Source organism: Jaculus jaculus, chromosome 19 (genome assembly GCF_020740685.1).
Source record: "Jaculus jaculus isolate mJacJac1 chromosome 19, mJacJac1.mat.Y.cur, whole genome shotgun sequence".
Classification (NCBI taxonomy): domain Eukaryota; kingdom Metazoa; phylum Chordata; class Mammalia; order Rodentia; family Dipodidae; genus Jaculus; species Jaculus jaculus.
This window is the reverse complement of record NC_059120.1, coordinates 41,643,692-41,660,562: the sequence shown is the minus strand read 5'-3', so window position 1 is coordinate 41,660,562 and position 16,871 is coordinate 41,643,692. Positions and strand designations below refer to the sequence as shown.

The 16,871-nt window shown below is 42.2% G+C and overlaps 1 protein-coding gene across 1 annotated transcript; it reads left to right on the top strand.

Moving 5' to 3' along the window:
• Window positions 1-640: 640 nt before the first annotated feature.
• Window positions 641-16,440, top strand: LOC101597693 (chitinase acidic). The gene is given in 12 exon segments (XM_012948923.2): window positions 641-737; window positions 2,210-2,239; window positions 3,796-3,997; window positions 7,591-7,647; window positions 8,417-8,582; window positions 12,124-12,248; window positions 12,609-12,732; window positions 13,584-13,772; window positions 14,512-14,631; window positions 14,718-14,859; window positions 16,187-16,261; window positions 16,264-16,440. Coding segments are annotated over 12 exon segments (1,413 nt in total). The 5' UTR covers window positions 641-712; the 3' UTR covers window positions 16,422-16,440.
• Window positions 16,441-16,871: the final 431 nt, after the last annotated feature.

The window sequence follows — 16,871 nt, the reverse complement described above, 5'->3', positions numbered from 1 at the left end:
ATTGGGATTAATTTTAGAATTAAGAAATGGTCACATTACAAATATTTTAAAGAAAAAGAATTTTGCTGAATATTATAAGTTGCAAGTTATTTCAAGGTATTTCGTGGATATCATATCCATGGAATGTTTGGACAAGATAGGTATTTATTTTTAAGGTTAAGTACCAAAGGTAGTCTAGTCTAGAGAAATAATAAGTGTTATCTTTTCTAATTTGTACTATAACATCCTTATACTTTCTATTTTAACAGTACCTTTTTGTCAAACAACTTAGATATTTTTCCATACCATTTTTTCTGATGCAGAATTCAGGTTAATTAACATTTTACTGTGTCTGATAATGTATTGTATGTTTAAATCATAGTGACTTCATCTTGACATTCTTGTGATTTCATATGCTATATTCTTCAAGCAATAAAATAGAGAGACCAGGCACGCAAGGCAGTACTGGTAAGAGATCCAAGGAACTGAATCTAGAGGAGAGGCGATCCACTGATTTACTGATTAGCTACGTAAACATCCTGGTTAAATACTTGCCACTCTCCTGGTTAACAATTATTTCCTTTGGCCTATAAAGAGGAACATTACTACCACACCCATTGGTCAGGTAAGAAAATTGCTTAATTTTTCAGGCTTTGCAAAGCTTTGTGATGACCAGGGACTCAAGCAGTGTTAAAAGCCATTTGAGGCTGCTGGAGAAGTTCTGAAGGCGACAATGGCCAGGCTCAGCCTTCTCACTGGTGAGTTCATAATCAGAGGTACAGCCTTGTTCTTACCTGCTTTCCTTTGCCCTCAGGATCGACAGCCATTGAGCTGTGGAGGGATAAAGTTCTATCCTTTTCCATTGTTTTGTCATCATTTCATGTTTTCTTTCATCACACAGATGAATCTGCCTCTTGGACCCTCATAATGTTATTAATGTTAATTTCTGTCTTCACTTATGCTGCAAGATTTGATGTAAAGGGAAGATTCACTTTCTTCCAATGCTCTTTCATCCTGAGTTCAGTCCTTCCTTTTTCTCTACTACCTTCCTGCACATCTGATGTCAATTTACTATGTTTAGTTACTAGCTTGTGTCTCAGAACTAGGTTTTTCAGGGATGAAAATCAGTAGAACTGAGTCAGAGGCATAAAAGCTGTTTTTTTTTCTACCCTTTTTTTTTTTTTATTTGAGAGCAACAGACACAGAGAGAAAGACAGATAGAGGGAGAGAGAGAGAATGGGCGTGCCAGGGCTTCCAGCCTCTGCAAACGAACTCCAGATGCATGCACCCCTTGTGCATCTGGCTAACGTGGGACCTGGGGAACCGAGCCTCGAACCGGGGTCCTTAGGCTTCACAGGCAAGCACTTAACCGCTAAGCCATCTCTCCAGCCCTTTTTCTACCCTTTTAAGAAGCATTTCTCATTTGTCCTCTATGGCCCTGTTGAGTTGGCAATGGCATACATGTGTAACTCTTAGAAATTAAGCCAGGCAAGGAGGCTGGTACAATAGTTGCTTAGAGTCAGTCATTTCCAAAGCTGATTAGTTGCTCTAACTCTGTGCTTTACAAACTTTTAAAGCTTCAGACCCGTTTTAAAATGAACCCTGAAGTTCAGTTTGTAAAATTATTGGAGTAGCAGCAGTCTGGTTAGCCTGAGAGTGGCTGAAGCCCATAGTCCCAATTCCCTGGTGAGTGAGGCAGTAGGAGCCCCAGGTCAAGGCCAGCCTAGGCCACATATATGAGATCCTGTCTGGAAAAAAAGTGCTGTGTTGAAACCAAGAATAGGCATGTAGAAGCTTATCATTGTTCCTCTGGCAAGAGCTCTCCCAAGTTGCTTCCTACTTAAGGTGCCAAAAGACACGGAATCCTCTGCTATAGCAGATGTCTTGTCTGTTGGAATGCTGGGTACACCCTAGCTCTGGGTGCTGGGGTAAACAGGAATGTGTGGTCACTGAATAGAGACGGTTTAGAGTGATTTCAATCAGTGCTACTTGCATAGGTAGTAGATTTCACATTCAATTATGGTAGGAAGGTAGAATAGAAGGGCCATGGTTGTTTTTAACCAGAGTGTGGAAAGTGGATTGAAATGTGCATTCACTAAAATATCATGTCTTGGCATGCCAGCAAAGTTTACTTGGGCTATAACAACCTGTGGCAAGTAAGAGGCCCCTTCTGCCTCAGAGTTACATCCTAGAGGACACAGTTGGTATAAATGTTTGTTCTCCTCTCTAGGTCTGGCCCTCCTGTGGAATTCTCAGCTGGGTAAGTTATCCATTTCATGTTTTATTGTTGAAAAATATTTTCCCACCATAAACTTGAAATCCTCATGAATGATCTATAATGATGTGTGTGTGATTTTAAAATTATAATCCCAGTTTTATTTGAATAAAATATATCCAGCAAGCTGGGCGTGGTGGCACATGCCTTTAATCCCAGCACTTGGGAGGCAGAAGTAGGACGATCACCGTGAGTTCAAGGCTACCCTGAAACTACATAGTTAATTCCAGGTCCGCCTGGACCAGAGTGAGACCCTACTTTGAAAAGCCAAAACATATATATATGTATATCCAGCAATAAACCATACTGGGGAGAGAGAAGGGTTTGCTTTAGAGGAAGTGGACTGTTTTGGCTGAGCTGTCACTGCTAGCCTCTATAGTATGACCGCCTAGTTATAAACTGGCATCTGTTGAATTTCTTGGTAATGCTGGGCATCTTTTCTTAGAAAGCTCCTAAATTGGGCTAAAGAAATGGCTTAGTGCTTAAGGTGCTTGCCTGTGAAGCCTAAGGAAGCAGGTTCAATTCCCCAGTACCCACATAAGCCAGATGCCCAAAGTGGCACATGCCTCTGGAGTTTGTTTGCAGGCTGGAGGCCCTGGCATACCCATTCCCTCTTTCTCTGCCTCTCCTCTCTCTCTCTCTCTCTCTTTCTCAAGTAAATAAAATATGTTAAGAAATAAAGGAAGAAAGAAAGAAAGAAAGAAAGAAAGAAAGAAAGAAAGAAAGAAAGAAAGAAAGCTCCTAAGCTTATCCAAGGTCCCAAAGTGAATCTATCAAAGTTAAAAATAACTCTAAAAAGATGACTCAGTGAGTAAACGACCTGCTATGCAAACATTAGGACCTGAGTTCAGATCACCTCTACCCACATAAAAGCTGGGCATGATGGTGCTTGCCTGTAATTTCAGTACTGAGGAAGTGGAGACAGAATTTCCACAGCCTGCTGGCTAGCTAATCTAGCTGAGTCAGTAGCTCCAGGTTCAGGGTTCTGTGTGGGACTGTGCCTCAAAATATATGGTTGAGGGCTGGAGAGATGGCTTAGTGGTTAAGATGTTTGCCTGCAAAGCTAAAGAATCCTGGTTCAATTCTACAGGACCCACATGAGCCAGATGCACAAGGGCATGCATCTGGAGTTCGTTTGCAGTGGCTGGAGGCCCTGGCGTGTCTATTCTCTATCTCTCTCCTTCTTTCTCAAATAAATAAATAAAATATTTTTAAAATATGGTTGAGAGTGACTGAGGAAGATACCAGAAATTGACCTCTGGCCTGAACACACACACACACACACACACACACACGTACAAATGTGCCTACACACAAGCATGCACAACACACACGCAAGTAAATGAGTAACCAAATCCAAGTCAGTGACTGGTTCCTAAATTGGAATCTCTGAACTCACTTGCAAGAATGTTCACACCAATCAACTCCATCCAGAGATCAGGTATCTGAGGCCCAGGAGGGAAACAGAGGCAGGGACAAAACTAAGCACAGTTCAATGTCATCTACATCAGGGCATTACCTGTATTCCTTACCTCCCACAGGCTCTGCCTACCAGCTGGTGTGTTATTTCACAAACTGGGCCCAGTATCGGCCAGGCCTGGGGAGTTTCAAGCCTGACAACATTGATCCCTGCCTGTGTACTCACCTGATCTATGCCTTTGCTGGGATGTGGAACAATGAGATCACCACTGTAGAATGGAATGATGTGACCCTCTACAAAGCTTTCAATGACCTGAAAAACAGGTAAGATGAAGTAGTAGCTCTCTGATTAGGTATCTCTTTGGCCAATAGTTGCCACACTCAGTGCTCCTTATAATGTCACTCATAATCAGTGGGGTTTGGAGTGTAGCAAGCCAATGCCTTTCATTTTTGTTGCTTTATTGACATAAATGGCACTTATGCAATGATGTCTGGAATTGGGTATAGCATGTGGAATGGCCCATGAACTAATTAATGTATGCATTCCCTTACACACATCATTGTATGATAAGGACACTAAAAGTGTACTCTCGGTTGTTTTCATGTCGTGAGGGTTATCTCTTGAAATTGCTCTTTCTCTCTCACTGAAATTTTGTATGTTTTTCAAAATTTTTTGTTTATTTTTATTTATTTCTTTGAGAGTGACGAAGAGAGAGAGAAAAAGGCAGATAGAGAGAGAGAGAATGGGCACTCCAGGGCCTCCAGCCACTGCAAACAAACTCCAGATGCATGCGCCACCTTGTGCATCTGGTTTATGTGGGTCCTGGGGAATCCAGCCTTGACCCAGGATCCTTAGGCTTCACAGGCAAGCACTTAACTACTCAGCCATGTCTCCCACCCGAAATTTTGTATTTTTTTAACCAACATCTCGAATCCCTTAGCCTGTATAAACTCTGAAAACTACCATTCTTCCTTCTACTTCTGTGAGTTCAAATATTTTAGATTCTACTTTTAAGTGAGGTCGTGTGTGCAATTTCTCTTTCTGAACCTTGTCTATTTCACTTATCATAGTGTTCTCCAGGCTTCCACCTGTTGTTACAAATGACAGACTTTATTCTTTATGGTTGAATAACATAATGTATGTGTACATAGAGGATATCTGTTTTATTTATCCATTCTTTGATGGAGATTTAGGGCAATTATGTATCTTAGGTATTATAAATAATGAACATGAAAGGACCATTATCTGTTCATGATACTGTCCTCATGTTATTTGGGCATAAACCTACTAATAAGGTTACTATATTATAATAGTACTATTTTTAACATTTCAGGCAATCTCCACACTGTTTTGTATAGTGGCTACATTATATAATTTACATTTACATTTGTATCAAAAGTACACAAATATTGTCTTTATTTTCATTCCACCAGGTGTGAGGTGATATCTCAATGTGGTTTTAATTTGTGTTTTTCTGAGGAATGATGAAATTGGCTATTTCTTTAAGTTTTTTATTTGTACATATGTTGTGTGTATAGGGTGTATGCCAGGTCCTCTTGAAACTACAAATGAATGCCAAATACTTGTGCCACTTTTTGCATCCAGCTTATATGGATGGCTTGAGTATCGAAACTGGGCAGGCAGGTTTTGTAAGCAAACGCCTTTGACCACTGAGCCATGTTCACAGCCCTAAGTTAGATATTTCCAATGCACCTATTAGACATTTGTCTTCTTTTGAAGCCTGGGCACTTTTGTCCATTTTTAAATCAGGTTACGTGTCTTCTTGTTAATGAGTTGAATCTTGCTACTAACCCCTAACTTTATGTGTGATCTATACATAGTTTTCCCATTGAATAGGACTTTCTGAATTGAGTTTTTCCTTTGCTATGCAGAAGCTGTAGTTTTGCACGCAAGGCCACCTCCACTTTTGCTGTTGTTCCCTGTGCTTTCAGACATAGCCCAAAGCCCTCTACTGGAGGCCACTAGGGGGAGCTTCCTTCATGTTTTATGGTTTCAGGTCTTATCTGTAGGTCTTTAGGGCTAGATGGATGGATTAGCACTTAAGGCGTTTGCCTGCAAAGCCAAAGGACCCACGTTCGACTCCCCAGGACCCACGTTAGCTAGATGCACAAGGGGGCGCACACATCTGGAGTTTGTTTGCAGTGTCCGGAGGCCCTAGCACGCCCATTGTCTCTCTTCCCTTCTTCCTCTGTCAAATGAATAAATAAATAAAATATTATATGTAGATTTTTAATCTACTTTGAGGTTTGTTATGGGTTTTTTGTTTGTTTTGTGTTTGTTTTTGTTTTTTGAGGCAGGGTCTCACTCTAGCTCAGGCTCACCTGGAATTCACTGTGTAGTCTCAGGCTCACTTCAAACTCACAGTGATCCTCCTACCTCTGCTTCCCAAGTACTGGGATCAAAGGCATGCGCCACTGTGTCAGACTGAGTTGATTTTTTTTTTTTTTTTGTATGTGGGATTAGAAAGAGAATCAGTGCCATTCCTTTGCTTATAAAAAGATTTTTTACAAAGCTTCTCCCAGATGTTGGTGATGCTGATTCCTGTGGTCCAGAAGCTACACTCTAAGGAGTAAGGATGTAAAAAACATGTCATATTGCTTGTTCTAGTCAGGATTAAAAAATAGTGCTTATATTTCTTCCCTTCCTTATTTTTTAATGTCTTAGGAAGACCCAAGCCATGTTATATGCTTGCATTAAGGAGCAAAGACTAGGGGATACTAAATTAAACATCACTGATTACAAAAATCCAAAGGTTTGTTATATCTTACAAGAGTTCTCTTTTGTGGAAAAAAGAAACACATCCTCATATCTTGGAGTTCATGATTTGTTCAGTTTAGTTCTACCTAGAACAAGGAAGACTTCAGGCACTATCATGGATACAGCTAGAAAAAAAAAAGGTATGATTTCCACTAAGAAATAACTCCTTTAGAAGGGTGTTTCTTGAAGTAGGGCCATCAGTTTCATGTGTGAGAATTATGTGGCTCACTTGATAAGAATACTAGTCTCTAGGGCTGGGGAGATAGCTCAGTCATCAAAATGCTTGCTATGAACACATCAGGACTTAAGTTTGATCCCTAGAACCCACATCAAAAAATGTTGGGTGGGTAGTTCACACTTGTAATCCCAGTACTGGGGATGCAGAGCCAGGAGGATGCTTGAGTATCACTGGTCAGCCAGTCTAGCCTCTTTGGTGAGTTCAAGGCCAGTGAAAAGTAGTCCTCAGAAAAAAATGGATGGCATCTAAGGAAAAACTCCCAAAGTTATTCTCTGACTTCCACAAACAGGTGCTTACACATGCACTGGCACGCTCATAAACACACACACACACACACACACACACACACACGATACCAGTCCTGCACCAGTACAATATAATAAGAATCTCTGGGAAAAGGGGAAAAAACTAGACTTACAATGCTGTCCTCACACAATCTTTGCACTTAGGGTAGCTGATGTTGCACAACTACCATCCTGGGAAATGTGAGTAGTTCCAAACCAGTTAATTTTTAATTTATATTAATTGTCCAAGAGACTGAGAAAGCAGTTATGCTGAATTAATATTTGCTGTTTCATCTGGTGATAGGGAATATGAGATAATTATACCTTAAGTTATATGCACCAAAAAAAATATTGACAGCATACTCCTTACAAATAAAACACTTTGATAATTCTGATTTCCCTAAGTGGCCTTGACCCCACTTATGGATATAACAACACAAAGTATGTTTATAAAGAAAGTTTTCAGTAGTGAAGGAAAATTGCTATATAATATTTTGTACTGTATCAAGACAACAATTATACAAGCAGGCCCAATATTATTATAAACATTGGTGTTATTTTAAGTAGAAGGACCCATGGATTTTGAAACTTCTCTTTTTTATCTTTGGCTTTACAGGAACAGCCAACTGAAAACTCTCCTGGCAATTGGAGGCTGGAACTTTGGAACTGCCCTGTAAGTCGCTGCACAAAGCAACCTTGTTTTCTTACTATCAAAGACAAGCTTAACTAAGTGTGATCTCTGTCCCTTTAGAGGTTACAACAGACAGGGTATTAAGAATGCCCTTTAAGTGAATATATTAGTTCAACAAATTACTACACCAGAACTCTAATGCTAAGTAAAATATGTTGGAAAGGCAACTGTGGCTTTCATGCATTTAAATTTGGATAGCAGTGCTGTGATTTTACCCTCCAAGCTTTAGTTACCTCTTCCAACAGCCTTGTCTTAAAGTATTTCAAGGGCATAAGATTTGAGAAAGGTCTTTAATAGCATCTGTCTGTCTGCTGTAGAAAGGACTCAACTTCTGAGTGCTGGGTTTCCAGGTGTGCACCACCATGCCCCGATCTTTTCAATATCTGTAAGATGTTAGACATCTATTAGGTGTACATATAATCAAGAAAACTTCTTCGGGTGCACAGGAACTTGGCGGCATAGGTTGAAGAACAACCTTTGTCAGCTAAGCAGTCAAGTAAGTATCCAAAGCAACAGGTCAATATGAGGGAAGTTCCAATGAGGGGTGACAAAAATAAAAGTTAATGTTAAAATACCGTGGTGGACAAGAGTAGTGATTGCAAAAAGGAGGGCAAGAGAAAACCAAATCCATGCTTTAATCTGGCTTAAGGGTCTTAGTGTAGGGCTCTGAGACATCAATTGAGGAATTGTTTTTATTACAATGTATTTGACTCACCAAGCCTTTACCCTATCGTTTTTGGGTCTCTCTCAGTTTCACTGCCATGGTCTCCACGCCTGAGAACCGCCAAACTTTCACTGCCTCGGTCATCAGATTCCTGCGCCAGTATGGTTTTGATGGGCTGGACCTAGACTGGGAATACCCTGGCTCTCGTGGAAGTCCTCCTCAGGATAAGCAGCTCTTCACTGTCCTGGTGCAGGTGAGAAAGGCAGGGATGGTCTTTAGCTCTGGAAGACTCAAAGTCTTTTTTCCCAGGGAGAATTGGGTAACTGCAGAGTAAAACTAAATGTGGGTTTTATATTACAGAATCTTAGCTCTGCATTCACCCGGCAGCTATATGCCAGACACTACTCTCCATGCTGGTTTAAGAACCAAATTCATCTCATTCAAATGTACTCTGTGACACAGATACCATAAGAACTATAACTTCTATTGTACAGTTGAGTAACTACAGGAGGGAAGGGGTATAAGCAGCCTGCCCAATATTGTGCAGTGACAGAATTGCCTGTTCTGACCATTATGTGTAATAGTTACATGAGGCTCTTTATTATTACTGGGCAATACAACTCTGTGCCAGATGCTGGATACAGGCTAAAGATAAGAATAAGAGCCCACACTCTTAAACAGAAGGCTAAGACATAACCAACAATCACAGTACAATTTTTATTGACAATTTCCACATATAGACATAATATAATTAGACCATAATCCCCTCCCAAAACCTTCTGTTGCCACTCCTCCCCCTTCTACTTCACTGAGCTGCTTCTTATGTCCGACTAGCACCTGTTCTGGCTGGATGATGCTTTTTGCCCTCCTCCATCATCCATGTTGAAATGTTGATGAACTCAATACCGCGCAGGACTTGTGACGGTAACAACAACCATTGTGAGGTCATGTCTGAAAGTACTCTTCCCCATCCTCTGGCTCTGACAGTCTTTCTGGACTCACACTTATAATGTCCTTGGAGCCTTGGAGAGCATGATAAAGATTCCTCATTTATCACTGAGCACTTATTCTCAGAACTTTGATGAGCTTTGGATCTTCTTGTTAAACACTGCTATCAATTGTGCTACATTTTGATAAATGCCATGGTAAACGTCTACAGAGTATAAGGTAACATAGGAGTGAGGAGCTAAGTCTGCTCTGGGGCAGGATCAGAAGGAGGTTCCTAGACCAAATGATGCTTAATCTCAATACTGAGAAAACCTGGTGCTATCCAACTAGGCGAGGTTGGCGATGGCATAAATGAAGGCATATAGATCTGTGTGGGAAAATGAGTGAGTCGTGACTGTCAAACGTCTTAGGCTGAATAAGTACCAGATCATGGCCTGGAGAGATGGCTTAGTGGCTAAGGGGCTGGTCTGAGAAGCCTAAGGACCCAGATTCGATTCCACAGGATGTACATAAGACACATGCACAAGATGACACATCTATCTGGAGTTCCTTTGCAGTGGCTACAGGTGCTAGTGTGCCCATTCTTTCTCTAGCTATCTATCTGCCTCTCTAAATAAACAAATAAAATAGTTTTTTTTTAAAAATGAGTCATATCATGTGGAGATTTTAGAATTTGCCCTCAAGACGAGGAGGAACTTTAAAGAATTTTGCATACTGAGAAAATAGGCTCAACTTGTGTTGGGGAAAGATTTCTCTGGCATTAATTATAAATGATAAATTAAGGGTGAGGAGGTAGAGATGGAGTAGGAAGCCATTTCAGTCAATTAAGCAAGAGGTGATCAGAGCCCCAGCAATGGCTAAAGGCTGAGGGGACAATGGGATTTACACAGAAATATAAAGAGGCTAGAAACGAATGGGAAGTGAAGACCAACTTGAAGTACACTATAAAGGACCCCCAGTTTTCTGACTGAGGACTTGTTTGATTCTAATGCAGCTGGTAAACACAGGAAAACAATAGATTTTGTAGTAAGAAGAAGGACTGAATAATTTAGTTCAGAACATGATGATTATGATGTATCTGTAATGCCCAAAAGGCACTGAATGACTACCAGTCTGGATTCCTTGACAAAGAACTTGATATATTCTGAAGTCACCAGAAGGGTAGATGGTCACCAGAGAAAATAAACAAAATGTTAAACAAGAATAATGAAGAATGTTTAGTGGACTGAAGATGGGGTGATGGGTGATGAAAGAATCCACCCTTTATACCACAGGAGGAAAAAAATGTGCACTGAGTGCATGGCAACGGGGTGCTGTCTGGGAAGTAACCCGAGTTCCACCCACAGCATAAAGCAGTGGGCTAGGAGGAAAGGGGTGTCTGGCGTTAGAGATGTACCTGTTTTCTTGTGCAGTTTATAGACACATAAATCCCACCATATAAATAAGACAGTCCAGGCACAGAAAGCCAAGCACCACATGTTCTCTCTCATGTGTGGATCCTAGCTACAGATGATTGGGAAAATACTTAGTAGCAGAGGCCAGTAAGTTAAAAAGGAGACATAAAGGGAAGAGAAAGGAAGGGAGGAGGGTACTTAATAGGTTGATATTGTATATATGTAAGTACAATGATTGAGATGGGGAGGTAATATGATGGAGAATGGAATTTCAAAGGGGAAAGTGAGGGGAATGAATTTTTTTTATAATCATGGAAAATGTTAATAAAAACTTAAAAATTAAAAAAAAAATAAGACAGTCCAAATTGGCCAGTGACAATATGGGAGATTAGCATGAGCCACTGCACACAAAATACCTTAGGCAAGCTGCTATGCAAATAAGGTCCTTGTAAAGACAGTCCTAGTTGATCAAAGATTGCGAGCTGAGCAGGCTCTCTGTCACAGGGCTAGGGCCACGGCGGTAGGGAGCAGCAGTTTGCAACTAGAGGCAAGGGCTATCTGTTTGGAATTTCTAGAGCTAGCTTATTAAACAGTTGTGGTTTTTAGACTTACTCTTTCTCAAGACAGATTTTCTTTTCTATACCTCTCCATACACCAGATCAGCCAGTCTCTGAGTAGTTTCAACATGAAGTGACTCCCTGGGTAAAACGCTAGTGCACTTGCTTCACAACTCCAATTTTCACACATCACACCTTAGTTGAAACATGCTTCCAGTCATAGATTGCCACATCCACCACTGGTTCTCGTTCTGCCCACGGAAGCAGCGCAAAATGAAACCATGTGTTTCACAATACACGCCTTCAGTGCTTGAAGACAGCTAAACTTCTGCCTCATCTAGTTCAGTATCCTAGGAACTACAACTGCTACCTGGCCATTTGCAGAGACACATCCCAGTAGCAACATGACAAAAACTAATCCCAGCACTCCAGATGAAAGGAGAGCCACAGAGAACACAAGTGAATTAACATCTAAAGCTGAACGGGGGCTGTCTCCTGGGCATAACCATCTTCCCCATTGGCCAGCTCAGCATGTCATAGGATGGGATGTTAATCCTGCAAAAGCCGCATGCTAAGCAAATGGAAGCAACTTTCCACAGGTGTAAAAGCTGCATGCATGTACTGCAACAAGCGCAGCTTCAGAGTGTGGCGATGCGGCTGAAGTCTGACCAGTCACGTAGGTCCTGCCTCTTGGTTATGACCCAGCTGTGAACATACTATGAGACTTCGGTGAAATTTTCTAACTCCCAAGCATATTACATAGCTGTAGTGTTTACTAATATCTATCGTATTGACTTTAGGGAGATATTGATAGACTGTTAAAACAGCATGAATGTATTGTTATTTAAGGAGCTGAAAGCTCCAATTGTGCCCTAGTTGCTTTATTATTCTACAGGAAATACGTGAAGCTTTTGAGCAGGAGGCCACTGAGAGCAAGAAGGCCCGGCTATTGGTCACCGCCGCCGTAGCTTCTGGCATTTCCACCATCGAGTCTGGCTATGAGATCCCCCAACTGTCCCAGTGAGTGGTGTGCCTCGTTGTTAAACTTGTGTAAACAACACTTTAGAATTGTAACTGTCCTCAGAATGTCGTGTTGCTCAAAGACCTTGCTTGGATACTTGTTTTGGAAAAGGTGTTTTGTTTTGTTTTGTTTTGTTTTTTTGCCTGCATTTGTGGGAAACACCCAACAGGAATGTTTTTAAGAGCTAGGTGTGGTGGCGCACGCCTTTAATCCCAGCATTCAGGAGGCAGAGGTAGGAGGATCACTACGAATTAAAGGCCAGGCTGAGACTGCATAGTGAGTTCCAGGTCAGCCTGGGCTAGAGTGAGATGCTACCTAAAAAAGAAAAAAAAGTGGTTTTAAGTCTTACCACTTTTCAGGTACCTGGACCTCATCCATGTCATGACATATGACTTCCATGGCTCCTGGGAGGGCTACAGTGGAGAGAATAGTCCCCTCTACAAATTCCCAACTGACACTGGCAGTAATGCCTACCTCAGTGTGGTAAGACCCTGCATAGATGTGAGTGCAAATCACTTGGGGATTAGGGCACAAAATAAACACAAGTTTGGCAAATGTCTTTTTTATGCCCTGGTCCTCTCAAGACACTGATCGTATCTTGCTACATATCTTGCTAATTGTAGTTGCATGAAAATGTTTTTTTTTTTTAAATTATGGTTTTTTGAAGTAGGCTCTCACTCTAGCTCAGGCTCTCCTGGAATTCACTATGTAGTCTCAGGGTGGCCTCAAACTCACCGCAATCCTCCTACCTCTGCCTCCCGAGTGCTGGGATTAAAGAAAAATATTTTTAAAAAATACACACAAATTAATGGTTAAGAGTTCTTGCTGTGCTTGGGAGGGCCTGAGACTACCCCAGTTCCATTTCCCAGCACCCCACATTACAGACAGGCAAAAATGTCACAGTCTTGGTGACACATGCTTTTAATCCCAGCACTTGGGAGGCAGAGGTAGGAGGATCGCCATGAGTTTGAGGCCACCCTGAGACTGCATAGTGAATTCCAGGTCAGCCTGGACCAGAGTGAGACCCTACCTCAAAAACCAAAAAAAAAAAAAAAAAGGCAGCACTGGGTTGAGTGAGTGATGCCATCGTAAGAGGGGACCCAACACTGTCCTCTAGCTTCTGCGGCGCACGTATGCACAGGGTGCAAGCGTATGCACACACATGTACTCACTACACACACACTACATCACATACAACACATGCTCTAAACAAACATACCAAATGGAAGAAATAAGCACTAATCCATTTGTGGTTAAGAGCATACCTATTAGAACAGTGAGCTAATGTAACTCAGCTGCTTGGGGCCTATATAGTTAACCCGCTGCCATTGCAGGATTATGTCATGAACTACTACTGAAAGACTAACGGGGCCCCAGCTGAGAAACTCATTGTTGGATTCCCAGCCTATGGACACACCTTCATCCTGAGAGACCCTTCCAAAACTGAAATTGGTGCCCCTACTTCTGGTGCTGCCCCTGCTGGGCCCTATACCAGGCAGTCTGGGTTCTGGGCCTACTATGAGGTCAGTAACAGATTGGGCTTTACAGTGCTCTATGAATTTCATGCATAGTGCTATACAGCAGCTTTCGGATTGAATTCTGCTGAGACTGAATATTCATTTTGTCTAGTCCCTATCTGTTCCAGGCAGTGTTCAGTCCAAGTGTGAAGTGACTGACACTTCATCCAAATACTGACACACAGTATCCCTTCAAGCAACACGGCCCATTCTTAAGGTCAGTTACATTAACACAGGAAGGAATAAATATATTTTTCCAGTTACTGTAGGTTGAAAAGTCAAACTCATCCCATAAGAACTAAGGCCTCCATGACCCCACAATAAATATCATAACCCCACTTGAGGATGGCCCCCAGGGTAACGGTAGCCCAGAGAAGGGAATAAAAGAGTTATAATCAAATACTTAATGAAAATATTGGTATGGTGGTCCACTCCTGTAAACCCAGCATTCTGGAGGCTAAAAGAGAAGGATCACAAGCTCAAAACAAGCCTGGGCTCACATTATCTCACAAAATGAAAAACTGAAGATGCAGCTCAGTACTAGAGCCCTTAACTAGCATGAGCAAAGGCCTGAATTTTATCACTGACATTGCCGTGAAATATCTCAGTCTTCTTTGTTTATAATTACAAATTGAGGAAATCCCAACCATACACATACAACAAGCAAAGAAAACAAAGAAATGAACGTGTGATTTTTTTGATGGGATTAGCATTTGAAAAATCTGAATGTCTTGACTTTTTGAAGATTTGCACCTTTCTGAATAAGGGAGCTACTCAGGCCTGGGACGCCCCCCAGGAAGTGCCGTATGCTTATCAGGGCAACGAGTGGATTGGCTATGATAATGTCAAGAGTTTCAATATCAAGGTAAGATCAGCTGCTTAGATGTGCTCAGGCCCCACCCATGACTCCCAAGCATCAAGTGACTCCTGTGGTTCTCTGTCCTTCAACAGGCTCAGTGGCTTAAACAGAATAACTTTGGAGGTGCCATGGTTTGGGCCATTGATCTGGATGACTTCACTGGCTCTTTTTGCAACCAAGGCAAGTTCCCGCTGATCTCTACGCTGAAGAAAGCCCTTGGCCTAACCAGTGAAAGTAAGTGACAGCTCTAGCTAGGTAACATAAATGTCCCTTCTCTGACCCAAAGGCAACCTTGACATGTGCACCCTCACTGTGCATGCAACTGTGGCTTAGGTCAGAGAGCCAGCCCTCAACTTCCATGCCAGGTATGCTTTGCACTGTTGGGACCAAGAGGAACTGAGGAGGAGGACAGACGCCAGTGTCTCACCCAAGTGTGCAAGAAATTAGACCACCCTTCAGTAAAAGAACCTACTTCTCTATGAAGCTCTTGTTCAAAGTCTCAGTCAGCTCGCCTGGGGAAGATTTAACAAGAAGCCCTCACAAGTGCTTTCCTATGTCTAATCTATCACTCAGCAGTTGTGCCAGCTCCCTGAATGGTTTCCACATGTTCTCTTTTTTTAAAAAAAAATGTATAATTTTGTTTTATTTTTTATTTTATTTTATTTGAGAGCGACAGACACAGAGAGAAAGACAGAGGGAGAGGGAGAGAATGGGCGTGCCAGGGCTTCCAGCCTCTGCAAATGAACTCCAGACGCGTGCGCCCCCTTGTGCATCTGGCTAATGTGGGACCTGGGGAACCGAGCCTCAAACCAGGGTCCTTAGGCTTCACAGGCAAGCGCTTAACCGCTAAGCCATCTCTCCAGCCCATAATTTTGTATTGACAACTTCTATACTTACAGACAATAAACCATGATAATTCCCTCCCTTCCCCCACTTTCTTCTTCACAATTCCACTCTCCCCCATATTCCCTCCTTCTCTCCATTAGTCTCTCTTTTATTTTGAGGTCTTTGTCATTTTCTCTGTTGTGAGGGTCTTGTGAAAGTAGAACTAGACACTGTGAGGTTGTGGATATCGAGGCCAATTTCTGTCTGAACAGTTGCATTGTAAGGAGTGGTACCTTTACTTTGGCTCCTACAGTCTTTCTGCTACCTCTTCCACAATGGACCCTGAGCCTTGGAGGATGTGATAGAGATGTTTCAGTGCTGGATACTCCTCCATCACTTTCTCAGTGCTATGTTGCCTTTGGGGTCATCCCAGTAGTCATTGCCACCTGAAAAGAGAAGCTTTTCTAATGTCTAGTTATGATTACATAAATCATAATACTTAGCATGTACTATGCTGGATGTTCAGTAGGTGTTTTTTAATGACTTAAGATGGCAAAGAAGCAACTTTTACAATTGAAAACCAGGCTAGCTTGATGTGATCCTTTTCCTTAATGCATAAACGTGGAGTTCTTTTTCTGATCACCTCACTTCCAGGCCACCATGTCCATAGTTCTTATCACCTCTAAGAAAAGCCCACAGCCTCTCAGGCTTACTGCTCTTTCTTGTGCTGTTTCAGATTGCACTGCCTCTGATCTGCCCAGTGAGCCAGTAACTTCTCCCCCGAGCTCTGGGAGTGGGAGTGGGGGCTCTGGAAGAAGAGTGGATTCTGTGCTGGCAAAGCTGATGGCCTCTACCCAGTGGAAGATAACCAAAGAGCCTTCTGGAACTGCCTGAATGGAATCACATACCAGCAGCACTGCGAGACAGAGCTTGTCTTCAACCCCAGCTGCAATTGCTGTAACTGGCCTTGATGATCCTGACCTCTGTCACCTTTCCCTGGGGCTCTGAAGAGTGACCTTCTCAAGGAGCTCCTTTTAAAGTTCTGCAATAAAGTCAGCAGTTAAAGCTAGTATCCTTGTTTGTTTTTATGACTTGGATGGAAACCTTTTCTTGATGTGGAAATGCCAACTTGCAAGGGTAGAGAAATGTAAGAGTGTGTGAGGAAGTGGTACAGCCAATTGCCCTCTAGTCTTCTGTCTCCCTGCACCCATCTGCATGATGGTTGTGGCTGTGAAAAGGAAGTGTTTGAAAATTTGGCCCATAGGGAAGGATGAAGAAATTCACAGGATAGGTCTGTAGCCCTGTGACCACCTCAGGAAGGAGCCATGGTGAGTCCGGGAGACACAAAGGTACAGGCAGTGCTGCTTGCTCGTTCAGGAATGGACATCCCTTGAGATGTCCCAGCATCTCCAGGATTGACA